Source organism: Doryrhamphus excisus, chromosome 7, assembly GCF_030265055.1.
Source record: "Doryrhamphus excisus isolate RoL2022-K1 chromosome 7, RoL_Dexc_1.0, whole genome shotgun sequence".
Classification (NCBI taxonomy): Eukaryota; Metazoa; Chordata; class Actinopteri; order Syngnathiformes; family Syngnathidae; genus Doryrhamphus; species Doryrhamphus excisus.
The window spans coordinates 13,925,810-13,937,479 of NC_080472.1; the positions used below are offsets into that span (position 1 = coordinate 13,925,810).

Consider the following 11,670-nt stretch of genomic DNA (forward strand, 5'->3'; position numbering starts at 1 on the left):
TCAAAGCAATTCAGCTGAACCAGATCACTTTAGAATGGGCGAATTTACCCCCACTAATCATAGTTTCCCTTGCGTGTAGCCTGATTAAATTGAGAAAAGTAAAGACGATGTGTCCTCCATTACAGTCCTACATACGATGCCTGTATTAAGGTGCTCGAGGTCTGGTGGACAGCACTGTGCACAGTCAGACAGAGCTACTTTTGTCTGACAAATCTTACCATGCAACTGCTCAAATTGGAGTCACAAGCCTGGCAGTGTGTTTGAGGCTGGTGAAGGTTTTGTGACTTTGCTGGAACATCACTCAAGTCAAATCATGATCTGAGCTGAGAGTGGAGGAAAAAAAGAGCTGTTCAATTGCAACATGGGGAGCTGGACGTGTTTGTCGTTGTTGTTTTTTCCTTTGGTGCTGGCGACCAAAACTGATGATGAGATCGACCTTGTCACCTTTCTGAGAGGAATGTCCCCTGGACTCACGGTGCGGGATGGGCAATTTGTCATGAACTCAGAATTTGAGATAAACTCTTCTGAGGTTTTGGAGAGGCTGGAGGACAAACCAGTCAAGAAGGACATCAGTGGGACTCCTGGGCCTGTGGTTGGGACCAAAAATGGTCAAATCAAGGGTATTGCAGTGGATAAGGCCTATATATTCTACGGGATCCCATATGCAGACCCCCCTGTGGGGGCTTACCGCTGGAAGCCCCCCAGACCTGTGAGTCCTTGGAAGGGGGTTTATGATGCCACCTTCCCCAGGGCGCCATGCATGCAGGGCTGCAGAGGACCAATTGCTGAGGAATGTCCTCAAAACGTAAGCAAAATGACAACTTGAAACTTATTTTCAACAGTTTAGGCCACAAAATTGAGCAAAACATTGTACTCTATTATTATTACTACTCTATTATTTGTATTATTATATATTCATGATTATTGTGTGGCGCCATAAAACCCCATAAGATGGGCTGACTTGAAATTTGTCATAAAGCTCCAGGCATTCTACAAAACTAGAACTTTAACTTGTTTTGCCGAATTATCACAAAACCACGTACACGTTTGGACACTGTTTTGAGTAAGAATGGTCGAAAAACATGGCTGCTATCAACCAAAACGTCTTTGTCCATAAGTCCATAACCGTTTACAGTTGTCCCTCGCTATATCACACTTCAAATATCTCTCCCTTACTTTATCGTGTTTTTTCCAAAAATAATTAATAAATGATCACTGTGATTGACTATGGCCTACTATTAGTCAAAAATATTGGAAGATTAAATATATGTAGTATTGTGGTCAATAGGCATCATTGATGTTCTAAGACATGACATGCATGGAGACGGCTACTGAGCTGTGACTGAGTGAAAAAAGGTTCCGCTCTCATTCCATGTGGAAGTGGTAATATTGGCTTGTTTGTTCTTCTTCCACACGTTTAAAACTCTTTCCTAAGAATCACAATTAATAATAAGCTCGGTAGCTTCCTATGCTAGCGCCGGCGGTCTCTTATGTCCCTGCAGTGATAATGTAGCCTGCACAATGCAATGTAAAAAGAATAATAAGAGTGTAAAAGTGACTATTGGTGTTATTTCATACTCTAATAATGTTAAACCCCTACTTAGAATGCCATAATGCCAGAATGCCACAGGTTTTCTATGCTCTAACCCCAAAATAACCCCATATTCAGGTTAATTAATATCGACTCTTACTTACAGTCCATGTAGGCGAGGTATTGGCTTGTCTATTCCACTTTGGGCCTCAGGGGGCAGTAGTGAGTCAGTCTTACTTACTAAAAACTAGATTTGTGATTTAAAAGGTAGTTAAATCTTCATATTGTGCCCATTAAGGTCAGCGAGGACTGTCTCTACCTCAACATCTTCGTCCCCCTGGATGTGAACTTCAGCTCCCCTCTTCATAGTCCGCTTCCTGTGATGGTGTGGATCCACGGAGGGGATTTCATTGCTGGTTCGGCCTCCAAGCCGCTGTATGATGGCCGCTTCATGAGTAACTTCACAAGGACTATTGTAGTAAGCCTGGAGTACAGACTGGGTGAGAAATGATTACACAAAGTACACGTGTGTGAGCATCATGATTGGAAATGGCTGATTGGAATGACTCCACTTTCCAGCCAACACAAGTCATTTGGTAAATAACACGCTGAAGTTAATTATTGTGTTGGTGACTTGTGATTTAAGGCGCTTTCGGGTTCCTTGTGTCCGGCAAAGATCCTGCCACATCCGCTGTTGGGAATTATGGGATTCTGGACCAGCAGGCGGCCCTCCTTTGGGTCCAACGGAACATCCCTATGTTTGGAGGAGACTCCAGCAAGGTGAGTATATACACAAATGAAATGATGGCAGCAAGCTTGAAGTGTAAGAAGAGCATGTTTTGTGTCAGGTGACGATATTCGGAGAGAGCGCTGGCGCTCAGTCAGTGAGTCTTCACCTGATAATCCAAAGCAGCAAGCCTCTGTTCAAACAGGCTGTTCTGCAGAGTTTACCCTTCTCTATTCCTCTAAAGACCAGGTAGGTGATCCCCAGACTGGAACAATTCAGATTAGATAGACTAGATAGATTAGAAGACAGTAATAGCTTGCAGAGTAAAAACAACAAATAAAGTAAGAATACATCTTTCAATTCCCCTCCAAATCTCTTAGATACAATGCCCTGGCGCTGGGAAAGGATTTTGCAAAGAAGACCAACTGTTCCATCAGCGACCTGGTCTGCTTGCTGTCCCTCACGCCGCAGGCCATCTTGGAGGCGCAGATAAAAACAAGTAGGACGACGAAAACACCAACCCACACTTAGCAAACTTAGCAACACCGTTACATATAAAAGATGGGGGATACACTGACACATTTATGATAGAATGAAATTATGTTTTTATATTATTATGAGATATTACACAGATTTAATTAGTCTGAAGGTTTGGTTCAGATATCGTAGCATTGGATTGGTTTTAGCATCTTTGAATTTGTCTGTATGATGTCCTCCTATCTTAAGTGAGAAAAAAAAATATTTGTTTATTTTTATATTGCCAAAATGCTTGAAACAAGTCAACATGCCATTTTGGCAAGTCAAATTGTATTGGTTTTTCTTCTTATTTGATATAATACAGCTCAAATTTGAGTACATATTACTATACTGCATACTGATGAGATATACATAATAAGATAAGCATATCTACATTCGCTAAGTATTTTATAAGCAGTTTTAATCTTGATGTTTTTTTGGGGTGTTTTTAGAACCACGGGCATCCATCCATTTTCCTCCGCTTATCCGGGTCCGGGTCGCGGGGGCAGCAGTCTTAGTAGGGAAGCCCAGACTTCCCGGTCCCCGGCCACCTCCTCCAGCTCCACCAGGAGGACACCAAGGCATTCCCAGGCCAGCTGTGAGACATAGTCCCTCCAGCGTGTCCTAGGTCTGCCCCGGGGCCTTTTCCCGGCTGGGCATGCCCGGAACACCTCACCAGGGAGGCGTCCGGGAGGCATCCGGACTAGATGCCCGAGCCACCTCAACTGACTCCTCTCGATGTGAAGGAGAAGCGGCTCTACTCTGAGCCCCTCCCGGATGGCTGAGCTCCTCACCCTATCTCTTAGGGTGAGTCCAGCTACCCGCAATCTCATTCTTTCGGTCATGACCCAAAGCTCATGACCATAGGTGAGGGTGGGAACATAGATCGACCGGTAAATTGAGAGCTTTGCCCTCCGGCTCAGCTCTCTTTTCACCACGACGGTCCGGTACAGCGACTGCATTACTGCCGAAGCTGCACCGATCCGTCTGTCGACCTCACGCTCCCACTTTCCCTCACTCGTGAACAAGACACAGAGATACTTAAACTCCTCCACCTGGGGCAGGACCTCATTCCCAACTAGGAGGGAGCACTCCACCCTTTTCCGACTGAGAACCATGGGCTCTGATTTGGAGGTACTGAGTCTCATCCCAGCCGCTTCACACTCAGATGCAAACCGTCCCAGTAAACGCTGAAGGTCGCAGCCCGAAGAGGCCATAAGCACCACATCGTCTGCAAATAGCAGAAATGAGATTCTAAGGCCCCCGAACTGGACTCCCTCAACACCTTGGCTGCGCCTAGAAATTCTGTCCATGAAAATTGTGAACAGAATCGGTGACAAAGGGCAGCCTTGGCGGAGGCCAACGTTTACCGGAAACAGGCTCGACTTACTACTGGCAATGCAAACCAGACTCCTGCCCCGTTTGTACAAGGACCGGATAGCACGTAGTAGCGCACCACCAATCCCGTACTCCCAGAGCACCCCCCAAAGGACGCCACGAGGGACACGGTCGAATGCCTTTTCCAGATCCACAAAGCACATGTAGACTGGTTGGGCAAACTCCCATGCACCCTCAAGCACCCTCGTGAGGGTGTAGAGCTGGTCCAGTGTTCCACGACCAGGACGAAAACCGCATTGGACCGCTTGTATCAGAGGTTCGACCAACGGTCGTACCCTTCTCTCCAGCACCCTGGAATAGACTTTCCCAGGGAGGCTGAGGAGTGTGATCCCCCTGTAGAGGGAACACACCCTCCGGTCACCCTTCTTGAAAAGGGGGACCACCACCCCAGTCTGCCAATCCAAAGGTACTGTTCCCGACTTCCACGCAATGTTGAAGAGACGTGCCAGCCAAGACAGTCCCTCAACATCCAGAGCCTTGAGGAATTCTGGGCGGAACTCGTCCACCCCCGGAGCTTTGCCACTGAGGAGCGTTTTAACCACCCCAGATACCTCAGCCACGGTGATGGCACTGTCCACGTATGTGTCCTCAGACTCTGCTTCCTCATTGGAAGGTATGTCAGTGGGATTGAGAAGGGCCTCAAAGTATTCCTTCCACTGTCCGACTACATCCCCAGTCGAGGTCAGCAAGCCCCCGTCGCCACTATAGACGGTGTGGACCGGGCACTGCTTCCCTTTTCTGAGGCCCGAAAGTCGTGCTCCATGGCCTCACCGAATTCCTCCCACACCCGAGTTTTTGCCGCGAACCGTTTGGCCTGACGGTACCTGTCAGCTGCTTCCGGAGTCCCACAAGAGAACCACGGGCAGTTGTAAAAAAAAAAAACCCTCAAAGAAGCTGTTAGAAGCTGTAATCATTTTTTCCTCTCTCTCTCTCTGACCTTCCATCAAACCCTGTGAGATCATTTTTTCAAGCGAACTGACAATTCTGTGATGATTGTAGGTTCGAGGCTTGTGAACCCGTTCAGGTTCCTGGAGGTGTTTCAGACGTGGGGTCCGTTCATTGATGGCGACTTAATCAAGGAACAGGCGGTCGCTGCCTTCCAGACGGGCGACTGGCAGAAAGAGAAACCAGTGCTGCTAGGTACACACACACACACACACACACACACACACACATATATACGTATATCATAGACAACAATTAGTTACAGGGTTAGTTTTTGTCTTGCAGGTACAACCTCGGAAGAAGGCGTGATCTTTATGTACGGCATCTTTAACAAGCCTGTGTCTGCAGTGAAGTCCATCATGTATGTTACAGCCATCTTCAAGCAACATGCTCTGAGGATCCTGCACAAGTACATGCCTCTTTATAGCGATGCCGATCGTAGAGATATGCTGGCTCAGGTAAGAAAAACTGGAGGTTAACAGAGCACTGTTCAAACTGCAGTAGAACAGCAGAACACCCCTCCATTCTATATATACACAGTGAGATCAATATTGTCTCTTGACTTGACTTGAAACATCTACAGGGACCTTGTAAGGATGCCAGGGAGGTTGATGACCAATCTCATCACAGTCTAGGAACAGAACTTATACATAACCACTTGTATTTTTACATATAACACGACTCAACTTGACTTGGATGGACCTGAAAATATCATCAAACACCTGGAAGTTTGACTTTAATGACTTGGACTCGACTTATTCAGATGATTGGAAAATACTCCAGATTTTAGGTGAGCGTGTGGAGCGTCCGCCTAATTGGATGCCCCGATTAACATCCAATCGGCTTTGAGAACAAACATACAAGGTGTGGATTACATTTGTGTGCACTGAATGCTATGTCAACAGCATGATATGTCCCACGGCCACACTGGTCTTGTCTTGACTTGCAAAAACACCTCTGCAAATAACGTTTACATTTGTGTCACCAATAACACAACGACTAAGATGTGGCTGTTTTGTTCAGCATACATTGACCCGCATCGCATTGGTTTTAGCATCTTTAGTGTCGAAAATGTATCAAAGCGAGCCCCCCGGCATCTTTTATAGCGGCCATTGCCAGTGCTGAATCTTACTAACGACCACGAGGATGTCTGCAAAGCTGTATAATGGCTCTTCAATTGAACTTCAAGCCTCATTGCTCACATTTCACGTTGCAATTATTTGTAATGTGCTGCAGGCCTTTGTGAGCGATATGATCATGTGGAAGCCAAATGTGAAGTCAGGGATATCCAAAGACTAAGTATGGAGGAGGCATCCACTGTTCTGTTTTTATTCCCCAATTGTGAGTTTCAGACATAAACAAGTTTCCTTATTTGTTTTTATGCTCAGAGAGACTCACTGATTGCATTTGGATTGTTTTTCTCTATTGAGAACTGTTTATACGTACAAGTGGACTATAGCAGGGTTTACTGCTTTTATTTATCAGACTTGCACTCAGGTGAAGATAAACAAATAGAATAGAAGAGACTCTCAGACAAACCTGTTTTGTTGCAGTTTCTTGCCGTAGGAATTAAACATCACTTCATTTGCCACCCAAAAGACCGTCGGTCTCACTCCTCTGCATCTTAACGATGGTTTGTATGTGGAATTGAGATGTCAATCAAGCGAGGTGTCTTTTTGGGCAAAGCTGTGGCCCTCTATGGGCAACAACAACTGTGATGTGACCCACGCTGAAAACAAGTTTGACACCAATCGACTGTCATATTTATTAGAAACAATTTGTCTCAACAAAAGAAACATTTTGAAAAATCATGACCCATTGTCATCTAAAAAAGCCTCTTCTCCTACTACCAAGTATGACCAGTTCATCTTCATACATTCACAATTAAGAATCCAATTCAATAATGCTGGAAACAAAAAAAAAAACTTAAAAAAAAATATATACAAAAATATTCAAGCAAAATATGAAAATTAGGTTAGGGAAAAGTTCTAATATTATGGGACTAAAGTCATAATATTAAGGGAATAAAGTCAAGATATTATGAGAACAAAATGAACTCGTAAATATTAAAAACAGATGGAAAAAAATGCTGAACTTTTTCAAGAATAAAGTCAAAATAGTAAGAGAAAAAAGGTAATATTCTGATGAGAAAAAACATCTCAATTTTATGAGAATAAACTTGGAATATATTATGAGGAAAGATGATGTAATCTTAGTAGCATATAGTTTAAATATTATGGAAAACAAAACAATGAATTTTTGAAACAGAATTTTGGAGGAAAAAGTTATATTGTAATAATTATAATCTAAAGTTATTTTATGAGAATAAAGTCATAACACATAACACAGAGAAGGACATTTCCAAATATTATGTAGAATATTTGGAAAATGAAAAAAAACTGCATGAAGAAATAGGGGTGAAAAGAGCAGAAAGTGAGTTGTTCTAGTTATGTGTACATGTGTTTACTGATATTCAGCAATGACTGTACCATAGCTACACAGACACAACCGAACATTGGGTTCCTGCGGTTTTAAGAGTTAGCGTAGCAGCTTAAAAAGAAATGTCTTTAGTTCAAGCAGCTTCGTGCTTCACATGCTGAAAACCAAATCAGAATCAATGCACTTTTACTTCAGTGTTTTCCCTTCCACCTAAATTGTCTGCATTGTTTGCATCATTAGTATTTTAAAGACCATATAAAGCTAGCACTTGAGGCCCAACGACTGTAAATGTGGCTGTAAAAATGAGCGCAGAAAGGGAAATCTCTGATGATTAAAGTCACTTTAAAGCTCCGCCGTAGGGCACATTTAATTAAGCAGAAGAGACAATAATGTGTGCAAATTTGAATTTCTCAGCTCATAGAAACAGATACAGTCGCTCAGACTGAGGCCAAATTGCATTTAATTATCGTTCTCCTGTTTATTGCCACTTTTTGTCTTCTCGTCTGAAGAGCTAACAGGGATGTTTTGGAGTAGGTATCAAACTCTTGAATGGATACCTTTTCAAATGACACACATGTCACATGTGCACACGTGCTGCATAATACAGATGGATGGTCATGTGTGGATCAACGTCTACTATTGCTTGCGACCTATTCCATGATCATCACTTTAGTAGATCTCTCCTGCCTCCAGAGGGAGCTAAATCTCTAGCTTAAAAGGCAACACTCCCTACCCCTTCTCATTAGTATGTTGGTGAAGCATGTGACCCATCTCCATGGGAGTCACCAGAGTTGGGCTGATTGAGATGCAGCCAGACCGCAAACACCAGGAAGTGATTGGTCTGTCATAAACACCCACGGTGATGGGTCATAGCCCCCAGAATAATTGATGAAGAGACAATTGATGAAGAGACACAGAGATGGCTGGCCAATGCAGGAACACCAACTGGAATGTCAATGCTAAGTTAGCTATTACACTCATCTTGTTTTTTCATCATACTTTCATTCTGCATCTCACTGTAACAATTCACATTTTACAATTTTACACATTACTACAAATTACAAACTTGTAGTATACAATACTTACAAACATCACGTCTTGACGACACATATCCCGGCTGGAAAATATTGAGTGAATTGACTTGTGAGACAGCGTCCTCTGGTGTATTCATAGCTACAGCACCCCCCCTTCCCCCCCGCATAGACATGCATAAAAACAACTCACGGTGTCATCTTACAAAGAACACTAAAGTCATCAGACAGCAACTTAACACCCCAAAAGTAGCTAGGAAACACAAGTACCAATACCAGCTTCGTGGGCAAATACTTTGACTCGTGGGCCGCATTGAGTAAACAAAATTGTCTGGGGGACCAGAACGTATATTTAACACACACCCACTATTTTATGTTTATAATTTTCCTTGAATTATTTGTCCAATTTCATCTGTAAAGGTGTTATACTATCAGCTCTATGTTCTCATGTCCCTTTTTTCAGGAGCACTTTAAACATCAGACCACATCAAACTATGTCATTTAATTTGACAGTTTGGTTGTTGTTTTTTTTACTAAATAAGACATACGACTTGAAGTCATGTTGCCAGTTTGTATGTTAAAAGTTGAAATACTGAGATACTGCTGGATTCAAACACTCGGTGGGCCCAACAGCTGCCATGGATGGCTGCCATGGATGGCTGCCGGCAGCCCATGGCAGCCATTTGAAGATGGCGTGTGGCCCTCGTGGAACACGTTAGGACAGCCCTGGCTTAAAGCAATCTTAATGTAGCAAATGACATTTTGGCCACTACATTCTAGGGGGGGTTCTTGATTTTGCAGTAAACTGCAGCCTCTGTCAGTTTTCAGTGCAAGGTGTGCGCCTCAGGGAAGCATCGAGGGTCAAGAGGTTGATGCTCCCGTTCTTATTTAGCATTCAGTGACAGTCCAATGTGCAGCATGGGGAGACAGTGGACACACACACACGTATATGCACACACACATACCCTGAATGCCACTTCTCCAGAAGATTTGAGGGGAGGTCAGCGTAAATGTCAGAGAAGGTTGATGTAGAGAGCTCAGCATTTTTTATGCCTGTAAGAACAACAAATGGATCAGCATCATTTTGGGGGAAAATGCATGCAAGGATACAGTTCATACTTCAAAGCAGCAGCATTTTATTTCCATCCATAACTGCTGCTGGAAACAAGTGAAAGTGTTTGTCCCAGAGAAGAGCGAGCTTTCATCTCTTTTGGAGAAAAATACCATAATGTGCGTGTGATAATGTGTAGGTGTGTGGATCCATCAGCTGTACAGCTGTGTGGGTGCAGGTTCCGGTAAAACATCGATGAAGGCTGCTGTTTCCTTTTTTTTAGCCAGGAAGTCAAAAATAGTTGAAGCTGAACTGCAGCTTTACAAGCGCGGCTATCGTTATTTTGTTTTGTAGATAACACAAAGTGACAGACACAAAGTGGGAGGATCGATCCAAACATCGATAGTACCGATATCATGAGTAGTGTAGAGATATTTGCTTGATCAGATCGATATGTTTCAGTTAGGAGGGCTTTGAGGGAAAAAAGTGAAATCCATTTTGCTATTGTTTACTTATTTTGGACTTAATTTAGCTCAAACAATTGTGAGTACTGTAATTGTACTATTTGGATGAGATTGATACCATTATACCATCCTTTTAATTCCTTTTAGATCGTCACAGACTTCGTTTTCTTGTGTCCGTCACGGAGGTCGGCACGTGCTGGCACAGAAGCAGGCAGCAAAGTATGGATGTACATCTTTGACCACGTGGTGTCGGACCCTGCCGTCTGGTCCGGTTTGACTTTCTGCTACCATCACGCCTGCCACGGCGCAGAGTTGCCGTTCGTCTTCGACTCCGCACCGGTTGCCAACTTTACCATGACGCTGCCCGAGAAGCTGCTGTCCAATCGGGTGCTGTGCTACTGGGGCACCTTCGCCCACACAGGCGACCCGACCTCGCGGGCCCATCAGACGACCTTCTGCAGGAAGCAGCGTCTGCCACTGTGGCCTCGCTACTCTGACACCAGTGGATGGCTGGTCATGAACCTGACGGTGCGTTCACATGCACAAGTCGGGACCAGAAGCCATGTGTGTGACTTCTGGGACCATCTAGGTATCTACTAGAGGTCGACTTTCTTTGAAGGCCTCGTTTTCACTGTGTATGGCATGAGCTCACGCTAACCATGATTAGCATTCTTTGTTGGCCATTTAACCTGTGTCTAGATCACAGCAATGGGAATGTTCCATTAAAAAACACCCAACCCAAACTGTACTGCTTAGTGGAAATGGGCCTCCGAGAGAAGTACTCTGTATTTGTATTACCACGTCTTTACAACAGAGAAATCAGTGGCCAATAAACATTTACAACAATAAAGTCCTCATCTGTTCAGTTTGTTCTTTCCAAACGAATGATCTCTCTGTCTATGGATCAAAAGCAGAATGACGGTGCACGACACCAGTCACTCCATGACTTCTATAGACCGGTTTATTTGACTAGTATGAGTGCTCCAATCTGTACTCAAGCATTGTACACTTGTAGCATTAATAACTGGGCCTACTAGTTAGTAATGGTAACTTGTATAACATGAATAACGAGAACAACCTGAAATAAGACCATAGAACGCTCGGTCAAGCTCGATCAAATCATTCTGTCATTAATGTGATCGCTCATCTCACCAGTTATTACAACTTTGCATCATAGAAATAACCAGAAAAACAACAGAATGCTTGGTCATGCATGAGCACATGTGCTACCTAGACAACTTATATCATTAATGTAATGTTATGAATGATAACCACCACCTTGCATTGTAGAAATAACCACAAAAGTGATCGCTTGCCTTGCTAGTTATTTATAATAACCACCACCTTGCATAATAGAAACAACCAGAAAAACAGAAAATAATCCACAAAACAGTATGCTTCGTCATGCATGAGCATCAGAATGTGCAAACTAGACAAGTTATATCATTAACGTGATCACTCATCTCGCCAGTTATGAATGATAACCACCACCTTGCAGCATATACGTATACCAGAAATACAAAATAATCCACAAAGTGAAAGCCCACAATATGCTTGGTTGCCCACAA

At 43.6% G+C, this 11,670-nt stretch overlaps 1 protein-coding gene across 1 annotated transcript; it reads left to right on the forward strand.

Moving 5' to 3' along the window:
• The first annotated feature begins 323 nt into the window (after positions 1 to 323).
• On the forward strand, positions 324 to 10,918 carry LOC131132433 (cAMP-regulated D2 protein). The gene is made up of 8 exons (XM_058078041.1): positions 324 to 805; positions 1,830 to 2,031; positions 2,178 to 2,311; positions 2,380 to 2,507; positions 2,639 to 2,757; positions 5,172 to 5,312; positions 5,403 to 5,575; positions 10,250 to 10,918. The coding sequence occupies exons 1-8, from the start codon at positions 362 to 364 to the stop codon at positions 10,700 to 10,702; spliced, it is 1,794 nt and encodes a 597-aa protein (XP_057934024.1). The 5' UTR covers positions 324 to 361; the 3' UTR covers positions 10,703 to 10,918.
• Positions 10,919 to 11,670: the final 752 nt, after the last annotated feature.